Here is a 14,061-nt window from a genome sequence, read left to right on the forward strand (position 1 = left end):
GTGCTTGGAACAGTGGAGGCACTTGGTAAGTATTTACTGAAGGAATGAGTGGTGGTGACATTAGCAATTAGTCACCCCCAAAGCCTCACCCCTGCATATTACGGAAAAGCAGTCCCGTGTCCTCGCCTGGACACTGCTGTGTGCCCACAGGCCAGTCAGCTGACTTTGTAGATTATTAGCTGTGCATGTGGGAAACAGAGTAGTGGGGCTACCCACCTGAGAGCCACACAAGGACTGGGTAAGGAGGCGATCTCTGAGATCACAGAGCTGACCACAAATAGATATATGCTGAAGTCCAGGGTGAGGCCTGCTTCCACCAAACGCACCCTGGCTTGTCACTGTTATCCACCCATCTGTCCATCTCACAGAAACTTACCAGGCAAATGCCTGTCAGCACAAACTCCTAACCTGGGAGCTGAGAGGAAAACCACACAAATGTGAGAAATCAGAGCTTGTCCTCAAGGGCTTAAATGTCAAGGTGTGTGGCCCGGAGGAAAGGCTGCTTTTTTTTTCCCTTTTGTCATAAAGGATATTGATGGGACAACTGGCAAAATTTGCATAAGGTCAATAAATTAGATGACAGTATTGTATCAGTGTTAATTTCATGTTTTGATCATCAAATTTGTTTTTATAAGAAACTCTCTTTGTTTTTAGGAAATATACCCTCAAATGTTTGGGTGTTGGGGGCACCCGGGTGGCTCAGTGGGTTAAAGCTCAGGTCATGGTCCCACGGTCCTGGGATCGAGCCCTGCATCGAGCTCTCTGCTCAGTGAGGAGCCTACCTCCCCCTCTCTCTCTGCCTGCCTCCCTGCCCACTTGTGATATCTATCAAATAAATAAATAAAATATTTTTTAAAAATTAAAAAAATATTTGGGTGTTGAGGTTATCATGTGTACAACTTACTTTCAATTTCTCATAAAAATCATATGTATGAATGTGTACGTATGTGCATACGTGTGTGGAGAGGTAGAAGGAAGGAGAAAGGGAAAAACACATGATAAAGCGAAGACGGTAAAATGCTGACATTTAAGGAATCAGAGCGAAGGGATACAAGTATTATTTGTACTGTTTTTGCAACTTTGAGTCTGAGGTTATTTCAAAATAAAAGTTGATAGAAAGTTTTTTTTTCAAAAGGTTTTATTCAGGGGGCACCTAACTGGCTCAGACCATAGAGCATGAGAGTCTTGATCTCAGGGTGGCGAGTTCAAGCCCTACACTGGGCGTAGAACCTACTTAAAAAAAACACACACACACACACACCAAAACTTTTATCTAGCCAACACAACGCAGTTGTTCAAATGAAGGACAAAGAGCGTGCATTGTGGGCTGTGTGCACACAGGACAGACCTGAAGGCTATGAAATATCTGAACTGGAGACAGGAGAAGGGCCCCATGGTTTAGGAGCAGAGAGTGGTTCAAGTTGAGGATCAGGGTGATGTCCAGTGGAAGCTGTCCAGAGTGCGGGGCTAGGGTTAGAGAACTCTGGTGTGAAGGCGGTGGGACAATTCAAATTAAAGAAAATAAAGAATTCAGTTCCTTGGTCACAGTAGTCTGGTTTTAAATGCTCGACGATAGCCACACATGGCTTGTGGCCACCATGCTGCACAGACACGGAACGTTGCTGTCCTCACAGGGCTGATCTAGAATCCCAGGGTTGAGGGCTAGATATTTGTTGTGAGTGAACAGGGACATCCTCACAGAAATTGCAGTCTAGCTGGGCTGGAGGACCCCTTGGCAGTCTCCCTATCTCCTGGGGGACAAGGCTATCCAATTCAGAGGCTACTGCCATCCTTTGGGGAGGAAGTGATGAAGGTCCAGGCTTGGTAAAGGCAGCAGAAAAGAAAATGCAGATGAGGCAGAAGAGAAGTTAAGACCATTTAGGGGCTGAGCAAGAGGGAGGTACAAAGATTCCTTAGAGATTTCTGGCTTGGATAAATGGGGAAAATGGTGGTGACAGAATACAGACTTTGGGAGTGAAGGCTGAGGCATTTGATTTGGTCCAAGTGAATGTGGTAGATGGTAGAATTTAATGCACTTGTAGGCTAGAAGCCCAGGATCAGAATTCTAGAGGGAGGGTGGTGGAGACTGGAAGTGAAAGACTCCAGAATCAAACATGCAGTCATAATGGAAACTGCGAGGATGGGTCAGTTCGGGGAAAAAATGCAGTGAGAGATGGAAAGGGACCAGGGTCTGAACCTACGTGATGCCCATGGTGAGGAGCTGGGATGAAGGAGAGGGCTGTGGACCTCAACAGATGGAAGGAGGACTGTCCCTGCAAGCCAGGGTGGAGGAGAACAGTCCCTGGGAAGTAGGCTTCAGGTGTGACCAGCCCTGAGTGACGGGTAAGGTGTGAGAGGGCAGGCGGCATGAGACGGTAGGGTCGGAAATCACTCCAGGGGAGATTCTCAAGGAAACAGGCAGGGAGTCAACTAACCTGGCACGAGTTCTAGAGCTGAAGGGACAAGGAGAAACAGGGTGATGAACGGGGAGACGTCAAGCAAGGTTTCTTTCCAGGTGAGAGAGGAGCACAGGTTTGAAAGCAGAAGGCTGGGGCTCGGCGGGGGAGGGAGAACCCCAAGATGGAACAGCATGAGAAACCCCTTGGAAATGGGTACTAGATGGGCTCTGGAATAGCCACGACAGGCTGAGCCAGGCAGCCCTTCCCTTCACCTAGGGCTGCTGGGAAGGGAGAGGCCCTCCAGGGAAGACGAAGGGCTGCTACCACAGCCAGAATCTGACCTCCTGTGGAGAGCAAATGCCATCTGTTCAGAGGAGCTGTGTGGAGCTGCTGTTATGGGCTGAGCTGCATCCCCCCAAAATTTATATGTTGAAACTCGAGCCTCCCAGTACCTCAGAATATGACCCTATTTGGAGATACAGGGTTTAAAGAGGTAACTCAGTTATGGTGAAGCCAAGGGGCGGGAGTCCTAGTCCAAACAGACTGGTGTACTTTAAGAGAAAATTTGGACCCACAGAGACGCCAGGGGTACACGCACCGAGAAAAGGCCACGTGAGGACACAGTGAGACAGAGCCCATCTGCAAGGCAAGCAAAGAGGCCTCAGAAGAAACCAGATCTGCCAACACCCTGCACTTGGACTTCAGCCCCCCGAACCGACAGACAATACACTTGGGCTGTGCAAGCCTCCGGTGTGTGGAACTTTGATGCGGCAGCCATAGGGACGAAAACAGCTGTGGACAGGCTCTGGAGGCTGCGAGGGAGCGCCGCCGGCCCCGGCACGGCAGCCCAGAGCGAACAAGGACGATGATGGCGGCCGCACACCATGAGACCACGAGACCCCCAAGTCCCGCTCCACACTATTCTTGGCAGCCCTGGTAAATCTACGTGGCTAGAAGTAGAGCCCGAACTGGTCTCCACCTTCCTGTGTCACCAGTAAACGGATCGAAGGCCAAAATTTTCAGTTTGTTCTACGCATTTGCATCTTCTGCTGTTTGCATTAGTTAGCACTTGAAGCTGGTTTGGTTCCTATTAGTAAAGACAGTTTTAAATGTTAATGAAGTTCTATATCCTCTGCCATACATATTTTATACAAGCATCTGCTGAAATCCATTAATTGGGCACAGGGCTCAGAAGGACTCACTTCCTGGGTCGGAAAGCAGAATCCCGGATTCGAAAACCTGGTTTCTCACAGAGAGCGGGGCTCAGCGCTTGCAGCATTAACCCAGGATCTCACTGTCCTTTCTCCCATTGGGTTCTTTCGCCAGCCAAACACCAGCAGGGCACCTCACATGGTTTCCAGGTCATGGGAAAAGAGGGAGATTCCCAGGTGATTCGTCAGGCTCATAAAAACCAGACGTGGCCAAGGTAGAAGCAGGACCCAAGCCCCCTGCTGCCCAGTGTGTGGCTACATTCTCCCTGTTGCTTCTATTCCAGCTCACTCTCTGCTCCATCCCCAAATCCAGGCCCTTGAGACCCTTCTCTGTCCCCTTGCAGCAAGGCAGTGCACAGAGGCTCTGGAGCTGGGCTTGGGTTTAAATACTGCCCTGTTGTTCCCTGAGCTGTGGGACGTAAAGCATGTCCCTCAACCTTTCAGGGCTTTGGTTCCCCCACTCCCAAGATATGAAGGGGAGAAGGAAAATTCATTGTAAAGCATTAAGCTACATGGTAAAGAAGTTACAGGACAGAGTGCACGCTTGAATACCAGCCCCCCACCCCAATACCCCTCTTCCCCAGATGGACCCCCAGAGGACTTCTCGTTCATTCCTTCACCTTTTCAAATGCCACACTGCGTCAGCTGAGCTCTGCAACGACACGGAATCACTCACACTGCTCCTGGAGCTCCTTCTCCCAGGGTCCTCAGTGGAGGTAACACTCTTGCTGGTCCAGATGCTTACACTCGCAGCTCTCCTTGGGTTACTAACTAGCTTCCTCTCCTCTGCGGTCACCCATCTTATTATCTTACTATTAATGTCAGCCCCGTGTCTCATTCCCTTCTCCAACACCTTACACTTTTGCACTAGCCATTGTCAGAGACGGATATCCTAGAAGGAAAATAAAATCCAATGATCTTTGCAAATCCTGTGGCAGCTATTGGCTGCATGGTCAGGCTAGCAGCTAACATCCTCCAGCTGCCTGCCCCCAGTACATCCTTCTGAGGAGGAAGGAGCTCAGTCCCCTCTTCCAGAGAGTCAGCCCAAGGGAGCCACCGCTCCTGGCCTAGCTCTGCTCCCCGAACTCTGATGCCCTTGGGGTACTTTATTCACTGCTGCTCTCAGAATGCCTCTTTCTATCCCTCTCTCTGCTGGCTTCATTTTACCATGAGCCCAGGCCTCTCTCCTCAGCTCACCTATACATCCCACTACCTGACTCTCCCCTCCCCCGACACATAGCGCAAACCCAACATCCAAAAGCGAATCCAGGATCTTTTCCCCAAACCTGCTGCTTGCCCCTCCCAAGGGCCCCTCCATACCATCTGCTGTCACTAACATCTCTCCATTCCTTCCCCTAAATACCTCCTTGGTCTGCCACTTTCCACATCCCCACTGTCACTATTCTAGTCCCGACAGTACCACCTCTTTGGCCTCTGGGGCCCTATCCCCGCCCTAATACAGCCATCATTCTGAGGCCATCAGTTCACTGTTAAACCTCTCCAATGCCAGCCCCTGCCACTGAGGATCGAGTCCAGCTCATCTCACAAGGGCCTTCGAGATCCATCCCCAGCTCTCATCCCATTTTTTTTTTCTTACTCTTCCCTCTTGGGGATCTCGGTCATCCTGGCCCTCGATGCTCAATGTTGGTGGTTTTCCAAATCACATGTGCATTGTGAGCACCTGGGAGATTGGCTAGACAATCTCTTGGCTGCCCCTAGACAGCTCTTGGCTGTCTGGGGCATGCTGATGCTGTGGGGCCCTGCCTCACCCTTTGGAGGGGGCTATTCTATCCCCCACACCCAATGCCTTTCCATTTCTGTAGCACCAGCCTTCTGGCTTCAGCTCTTGACTGCCGACTCTGGTACCTTCTTCCGGAAGCCCTCAGCTCATGCATCACTAGGTCCATGCTGGGCTTCACACCCCTTTGAGGCAGTCATGTGTCAGCACTCATCAGAGGCATCATGACCGCAACATGCAGACCCCACAGCAAGCTTCCCAGGGACAGAAACAGGGCCCATTCTGTTCATCATTCGTACACCCAGTGCCTAGCACGGTACCTGGTACATGCTTAGAAAGTCATTAAAGGAATGAGCACAGCTCCTGAGATCTCTGCTAACCTGGGAGTTCCCAAGAACGCTCCACCCCAGCCCTGCAACTCTGATCCTGGGAGAGAAAGCCGTGGAGCTGGAGTCCCTGTGCAACTTTCCATGAGAAGGAGCTGCCTCCTTGCTCTGTCACCAACTAAATCAAAGCTGTTGGGTGCAGAGCCTTCCACTCTAAAGAGGAGACTGAGACTGGAAGATGAGAAGCAGCCCAGTGAAAGCATGGTGAATCAAAGCCCAAACTTGGAAGCCCGCTGGGAAACCAGGGGCAGTGCTGGGGAGGCCGGCCTCCTGACTGAGGAACCCACAGACTGCTTCTGCCCCAGCCTGCCCAAGTCCTGACCGACTCCTGCCCTGCTGAGCCTTCCTTTCACACCGGCATAGGGGAGGAGGTCGGCGTCCACAGAAGTTTCCGGACTGCTCTGTTTGAAGGTACAGGAGGGCCTCTCCCATGAATCAGCGGGGCAGAAGCCCTGAGGAAAACTTAGGAGATATTTACAGGGCCTGAAGTGTGGGTCTCTCTGTGTCAAAGGATCTGAGACAATGGAAAGCAAAGGAGAGTGAGGGAAGTAGCAGCAACAGCCTCGGGTACATGGAGGTCCCTGGGTGTCTGCTTCTCTAGGGACATTTCCCTTTTTAGGTAGCTAACTAAAAATAGACATCAAACCCTTTGCAGTTCCCAAAATCAGCATTAACTTTTCAACCACAGGCTCCTGAAGGTGACGCAGGCTGGTGAAGGACAGAGGGAGCACTCAGGCTCAGGGCTGTGTCAGGGAAGGAGGGCGGCTGTGGGGACCCAAGGAGGGAAAGCCAAATCCCACTGCCCTGCACTCGGGCAGATGCAGGCTCTGGGACATCCCCCAGCTTCCTCACCAATGGCACACATGGGGCCTCTTCCAGGACGTTCTTATAGACAGACCTATGGAGGATTGTGGGTCACTTCCCCAGAATTAATTCCCCAGAATCTGGGCAAATTTCCTAAACACATCCCCTTGTAGCAAAGGCTGTCACACAAGAAATTCCAGAGGAACACTGTTCTTCTTGTTATAGCAAACACTCATCCCCCAGGACACAGAACGCCAGGATGGTTGTGCAAGCGGCACCCAGCATGGCCAGGACAGCAGCACCAAAGTCCTCCCACTTCATGGGATCACGGGAGACAGGGGAAGACTGGGGAAGGAGCTGGAGGCAGCGGCCCAGGGTAGGGGGAGAGTCCATGGTGTCACAGGGTCCATGCATGGCAAGGTGGGGGGGGGTGATATTAGGCACTATCCCTCCTCACTGAACAATACTTTGGTAGAGAGACACTAGGAGTTGGTGCCAGCTTTCAAAGGCTGTGGAAATACCCCAAATTTTCTTCCAGGAGACCTAGTATCAAGCAAATCTGGATGCCAGATCTCAACCTGTCCAGCACTTCCTTCTAGCTCTTTGAATCCTATTGTGGCTTAACATTCCCCATGACTTTGGGACAATATTTAAAAGAAAGCTGGGATACTGGGGGAATCTTTCAGGAAAACGGGGCACTAGTCTGGACATCCAAAGATGCTTTCAAGTTGACTTGACTTTTTTTTTTTTTTAAAGATTTTATTTATTTATTTGACAGAGAGAGACAGAGCGAGAGAGGGAACACAAGCAGGGGGAGTGGGAGAGGAAGAAAGCAGGCTTCCCGCCAAGCAAGGAGCCCAATGTGGGGCTCGATCCCAGGACCCTGGAATCATGACCCGAGCCGAAGGCAGATGCTTAACATCTGAGCCACCCAGGCACCCCAAGTTGACCTGACTTTTGGTTTCAGAGAGACACACACACGGGAGGCCAAGGCAAAACTATCTAAAAGCATAATCTGGGATGGTCCATCACTGTATTGAAGCCAAAATGACGAATGTCAGGCCAGTGCCAGGCAGGGAATACGAAGGGGTGTCCGGTTTGCATCATCCCCAGATCCCAGAAGTAAAAGAGAGGCAGGGACCCTTAAAGCCTGGGAACTCATGAATATATCTGAAAAATCAAATGTTTATTATCTCTCTACCACAGGCTAGGCATGGACATTTCAGAAATGAAGAAGCCCTAGTTCCTGTCCTTAAGTTATCAAAGTATCCTATGCTCATTTATCTCTTTTCTAAGAGACCATCAGCTCTACAAACTGATAGGAGGAATCCCTGAGTCCATTACCAGCAGGCACTGCCGTGTCCGTATTCTCCAGAACCAGCTCCGAAGTCCCATCAATGCCTCCCTCACACAAAACACTATGCAGCTGGGCTACCTGAGGCCTGGACCTTCTGCTTCAAGCCTCCTCCCCATCGGGAAGTTTCTGCTACCGTGTAACACCAGCCATACTCACTGAAGCTTCAACCCATCCCACAGGAGATGATTTGAAGGGGGGTCAGCGGACCTCATCTGAACTGTGTCACTTGACAAAAACAACAACAACAGAGGCATTTCATTGAATGGACTGATGTCAGAGCTGGAAAAGCCTGGGCTCAGTTGGAGACAGTCCCCATCTGACAGACCCAGAGACAAGTGGCTTTGACAAGGCCACATGTTCAATCAGAGGCAGAACCAAGACATTTGCCCCTTGCTTTCTAGCCTAGTGGCTTCTCTGGCTATGTCTTGTGTCTGAGCACTGCTGCAGAACCGGGCATAGTAAAGGGGCGCCTGGAGGTCCAGTAAGGATGCTTCCATCTCCCTGTGCCTACTCGACTCAAGCAGTCTTGGATTCATCTCCCCTCGGCCCATGCACTTCTTGTTCTTTCTCCAAAGGTAGGAGGCAATCACTCTGGATTGGAAGAGTGGATGGGAGTGTTCTAGAAGTGTGACAGTAAGCTCCCATCGAGGGGTGAAAAGTAGCATTAAAAGGAAATCATGACAACTGACAAAAACTGAATACAGACCACGCATTAAATAGTAGTATGGGTTTAATGTTAAAAGTCCTGATTTTTTTTTTTTTTAAATTTTAAATTTTTTTTTTTTTTTTTAATTTATCAGAGAGAGAGAGGGGGAGAGAGCAAGCACAGGCAGACAGAATGGCAGGCAGAGGCAGAGGGAGAAGCAGGCTCCCTGCTGAGCAAGGAGCCCGATGTGGGACTCGATCCCAGGACGCTGGGATCATGACCTGAGCCGAAGGCAGCTGCTTAACCAACTGAGCCACCCAGGCGTCCCAAAAGTCCTGATTTTAATAACTGCATTGTGCTTATGCTCTTAGGAGATACACGATGACATGTGTGAAGATTAAGGGCATGATGCCTCTACTTTATCCATACATGGTGTATGTACATCTAATCTATATGACACATGCTGCATATGTGAATATAAACATAGCATATCTATATCTGCATGAAAACCTGATGAATGGTGAATAAATTCATATGAATACATACATAGGGACAACAGAACAAAACGTAAATAATTGGTGGATCTAAGTAACAGGTATACAAGATTGTACTATTCTTACAACTTTTCAATAAATCTGAAATTCTACCAAAATAAAGTCATAAAAAAAATTCCTCCCAAGGGGAGGCTTGGGGCAAACACCCTGACAGGTCTGGGGATCCCAGCGATCATGGCAGGGGTCCCCCTCCTCATCCCCTCAGCTCCCATGGCAGCAGACCCCTGCCCTCGTGGGCTGGGGGGAACACAGCCCAGGTGTGTGTGGACAGCACAAAGTATGCCCCTGAGACCGGCAAGCACAAGGCTCTGCAGCAGGAACATGGATTAGGATTGGCCTCAAGGTTCCAGATCTTATCAGCTATCAGACCCCAGGTGGAACCATTTAGTGCTTTAGGGCTCAGTTTTGCTCCTCTGTAAAATGGGAGCAACTACTCGTAGCTCAGCTGAGTGAGCCCTGCCTGAAGTGACAGAGCCTAGGCACCTCACCTGACACCTGTCACACGTTAGGTAGGGGTGCCGAGCAGGTGCTAAGTGAGCACATGAGTCAGTGGGGGTTTGGGGGTGGGTGCCCATATAACATTCCTTCTGGCATCTGTGCAGTTCCTCCCTCCAGCGTTCCAACAATGTTACCACTGCACTTCAACCACACCACATTCCTCTCTCCTTCCTAACCTGGCCCAGAGTTCCCCGCGTCCCAAATCACCGCAAACTGCCACTCCGTGCTCCTGGACTTGGGACTTGGTGTCTGGCACGTTAGTTATACTTCTGTCCATTTCCTCCCACCCCGCCTCCTGGGTTGGCCAATGGACTTGGTTTTCCCCTCACGGTCCTCAGCAGGACTCCTAGTGGCTCCCAGGCCACTGCGTGGACATGGGTCGTCTACCTTCATACCTGACAGCTCGCACTCAGGACTGAACAACACAGCTGAGGGCGGGGCGGTCATATGGGGAGGGATCTGGCTATGATCTGTTTGACAAGAAAAACACTTGGCCTTCCCTTGGTTACTGGCAGCAGAGATGGATTTCCTAGTTAGATTAGGTACTTCCCAGTGCTTGAAAAAAATGAACACACATATACAGCCAGAGCTCTCGGGGACAGGAGAATCTGGGCTTTTTCATGGGATCAGAGACATCTGGAATGAGGGACGGCTATGCTAAGAGAAAAAGGCAAGCTGCAGAGGTGTCCAGAATGCATGATGTATTTACATCTTATATGTAAATGCTCAGAAAAAAAACAATTATGAATATAATTGAGGAGGTGAGTAGAACTAGGGATAGACAAAAGAGGGCTTTCATGTTGTCCCTGGAACATTTCTATATTTTTTAGCATGTTTAAGGAAGAATGCATGCATATTTAACATATGTAATTAATAAATACTATAAATTATCCCAAAAAGTGAGAATATAATTGCAGGTGAAGATCTAAAAGACACCATCTCCATTTCCTATCTCCGAGCAGCTGCCTTCTCAGGAGCCTTCGGGAAGGAAGCTCCATGGTGTTCTAGAAGCATCCGGAGAACTCGACAGGTTTCTGAGCACAAGTGTGTAAGCGGGTGGAGGTAACCAGAACTACTCTGCTAAAGCTTTCAATGCCAAGGGGGTGATGGGTGGGGGTGATGAGAGGCTGTTGAGGATGGACCATTCAAAGTGGTCATTACTGTGCATACAGACACACTTTTCCAGTCCTTTGTGGGGTTAGACATCTGTCCTGTCCGTAACTGTGACACCAAGGCTAGAGTTAAATTCCCCTTCTACACACAAGCAGTGTCTGCTGGAGTTTGTCCAGTCATGAACGTGTGTATTTGCTATGAAAAGGAGGATAAGCAGTTTCCGCCAGCCATGCCCCTCCCTCTAAGCAGTACCACTGACTGAACCCCACTCCCCACTCCCTCAAGACGGGGGTAAGAACCTTGGCTTCCAGCTCGGCTTCCAGCATCTTGCTCCCTCCCTGAAGGCTGGAGTCTGGGGGCCGGTATCAGAGATGGTCTGAGGACCGGGGCATAATGGGCCCCACTTAACAGAGGCAGGAAAGGAGAAGCCCTCTGCTTCACAATCCCAACAGTGCAGGCACGCCGTGCTTCCTGCCTGACTGACCACATGCCAGAATGGCCCAGGAGCTTGAACAAATACCGAAGCCTGGATCCTACCCCCAGAGATCCTGATTTAACTGAGCCGGGGTACCCCAGCAGCAGAGGTTTCAAAAGCTCCCCAGGTGAATCTAATATATAGCCGGGGTTGAGCCCCCATCCCAGAACTGGATGATGACAACTTGATCAGCCTTCCCCACAGACTTCCCTCCTCCAGCACAAAGGCCCAGCTCTTGGGGCCCAGCTGCTCCCCGTCTCCAGCCTGTATTCTCCTGCACGACTCTCCCCTTAACACACACCTCACTTCCCCCAGGATCTGCCTGGAAAGGGTGTCCCAGAGCTGAGGACAGGAGGCCGCTGGTGACCCGGCTCAAGCTTCCCGAGTTCCTGCTTCTGCCCCCAGGAGGGGGGACGGACTCAGGCCCCTATGTCACAAGCACCCCATGCTCTTCTAAGATCCCATTTTCTCATAACTCCTAGAGCACGGGCCCCAGTCATCCTCTTGGAAAACAGAATCACCAACCTATTCTTACGAGGTTTTTCTTACAATTAGGCGTGCATTTCCAGCAACTCATTAAATGTCCACTCCTGATCACCTGAGCTCCTCATTTTGGTTAAAAATCCACTGGACATTACAGTTCCAGTTCAGCTACCCCATGTGCAGAAGGCTGAGCTCCCGCCCCCCACCCTGACAGCTGGCTGGTATATGTATGGGGAACCCAAGCTCATCATTAGTAACGTAAATATGTAGCTCAGAAAGGAAGAGAATAAAACAAAGTCACATAACTCAGCCTTGTCACGGAAAATGAGACTCAGCCTTTGAACTAATCAAGCTTAATCACTTTGCCCTATTAGTATGGGTAATTAAGAGACTGCCTTCTTCTTCTTCTTCTTCTTCTTCTTCTTCTTCTTCTTCTTTTTTTTTTTTAAACACAGAGTGTATGGGGGAGGCGGCAGGTATGATTGGGTGGTGATGAGCGGAGAGGCTCACTTGTAGGGACGGCGGCCACGGGTGGTAAGGTCAGAGCTATAGCTTGGAAAGGTCTACCTGGCAGGAAAAACTCACCTGGGAGGAACTGGGAGAAGGAGTCTTGGTGAGAAGTAATGAAGGCCTGAGGGAGGTGGCGAGTGGTTGTGGACGTGCGGAGGCTGGGAGAGGTGGGCCGTGCCAAGTGGCCCCTGGCCTGGGCACCAGGACTTAACGGGGCTCACCGGGGTGCAGGCAAGGAGGCTGGGGCTCTGACGCTGGCCCACAGTGCTGGGCCACTGAGGAGCTGAACAAATACTTACTCTCTGTTCCTAGCACAGGGGGAAGAGAGCTCTTGGGCCTCCGGGCTTTCATCTCCGGGGCCTTGACATTCTCTTTGGTGGGAGCATCTGGAACAGAACAGGTAACCACAAACATCAGTTGGCTGCTGCCCAAGGAAATGAGCCAAGGAGGCATGTCAGTAAAAAAAATCCCACCCTGATTAAAATTAGAGCCCCCCCCAACTGCATCCCGCTCCCCATTCCACTCTGGGGGCCCTCAGTGCCCGCCAGGCAGACGGCGCCTGCCATGGGGCACCTTCCTCCATAGGAGCACCAAAGAAGGAGCGTCCACTCCACTGCGCCTTATAAATCAGGTGGAGAGAGCACAGTCGCCCAGGCAAGACGGATGGAGAGGCTCTCCTGGGAGCTAGTTCACATGTTCCCTTCTGTGGCAGGCATGTGCTGCCAGGAGTCACGCCCTGGCAGGGCTGGAGCAGAGTCGGTGCCCTCTGCTTACCTCTCTCCCCTCTGTTCCCTTCACTGGGCCTTCACTCACTCGGGCTCACCGCTCTGCATTTCCCAAAGCCTGCTTTGCACAGAGAGGTCCCTCACACAGGAGGAGGAGGGGACGGGACCCATGCCCTTGGCTCACAGCCTGAGAGGCACTTGCACCTTCTGATTCCTCAGACTACCTTCTACATGTGGCCACTGACAGACCCCCAGACCACACGGAGGCCTCGGAGCAGGCAGCCCTCACGCCTCCCCGGCCCGTGTGGAGCCTTGGACCCATTATGGGAGCTTCTATACTCCTTGTCAAAGTAGACCCCACGAAACCCTGTGGAGCTGTCAGGGTAGACCTGAAATGGGATACGCATGGGTGCACAATTCTTTAAGCTTCTCCTTCACCTTCTCCGTCCACATTCATGCCAAGTGGGGAAAAGGCCAGGGGAAACTCTCCCTTGTCAGGGCAGCAGAAAAACATGGCACGGGGCTGGGCATAAAAGGCCTTACTGGGCCCGAGGAGACTGGGCTTCAGGAAGTTTTGGGGAAACCACCCAGGAACTTGGATAAGAAGCAGCTGGTTAAAGAGCTATCACTATGTTCCAGTATTTTCCCCAGGAGCATTTCCCCCAAAGGGAACACTCTTCAGGGATGGCTGGGAGCGAGCCTCCCCCTCAGAGCCCCTTCCTGCCATTCCCTTTCCTGCTCCTGACAGAGGAAGCTCAGAGGGAGGAAGGAGGAGGTGGGACTTTCCAACCATGCTTGGGCCACATTCCTGTGGCTTGGCTGGGGAGGAAGGGCCATCTTGCTGTCCTGCATCCTAGATGGGGCAGTCCTAGCTGCTGACACGTGCTCTCTCCCAGGCTGGCTCCTGGGGGTTTGCGGGGTGGACCAGGTTGCACAGAACTAGGGCCTGGGGACGAACCCTTTCCCAGCACATGGACTCCTGATACTCCCATCTGGATGCATTACTCCTTCTAGATGGTATTTGTGTCTCTTTTCTGCCCAAGTAAATCCCCCGACAAAGAGTCAAGCTTCCTTCCTAACCAAAAACCTGCCCACTCCCGACGACAGCTGGGTAATCCAGGGACAGAGGCCTGGTGCAGGCACCGTCCAAGCGCGCCGGCAG

General features: G+C 51.2%; 1 protein-coding gene across 5 annotated transcripts in view; it reads right to left on the reverse strand.

The window, feature by feature from the left end:
- The window catches only part of MYLK (myosin light chain kinase), a 265,356-nt gene that overhangs the window by 51,861 nt on the left and 199,434 nt on the right, over positions 1–14,061 (reverse strand). For all 5 annotated transcript variants that reach the window (XM_059391085.1, XM_059391086.1, XM_059391084.1 and 2 more), the window contains one exon: positions 12,474–12,560. In XM_059391085.1, coding sequence (XP_059247068.1) covers positions 12,474–12,560 — 87 coding nt within the window. The remainder of the gene's footprint in view (positions 1–12,473; positions 12,561–14,061) is intronic.

Source organism: Mustela nigripes, chromosome 2 (genome assembly GCF_022355385.1).
Source record: "Mustela nigripes isolate SB6536 chromosome 2, MUSNIG.SB6536, whole genome shotgun sequence".
Lineage (NCBI taxonomy): Eukaryota > Metazoa > Chordata > Mammalia > Carnivora > Mustelidae > Mustela > Mustela nigripes.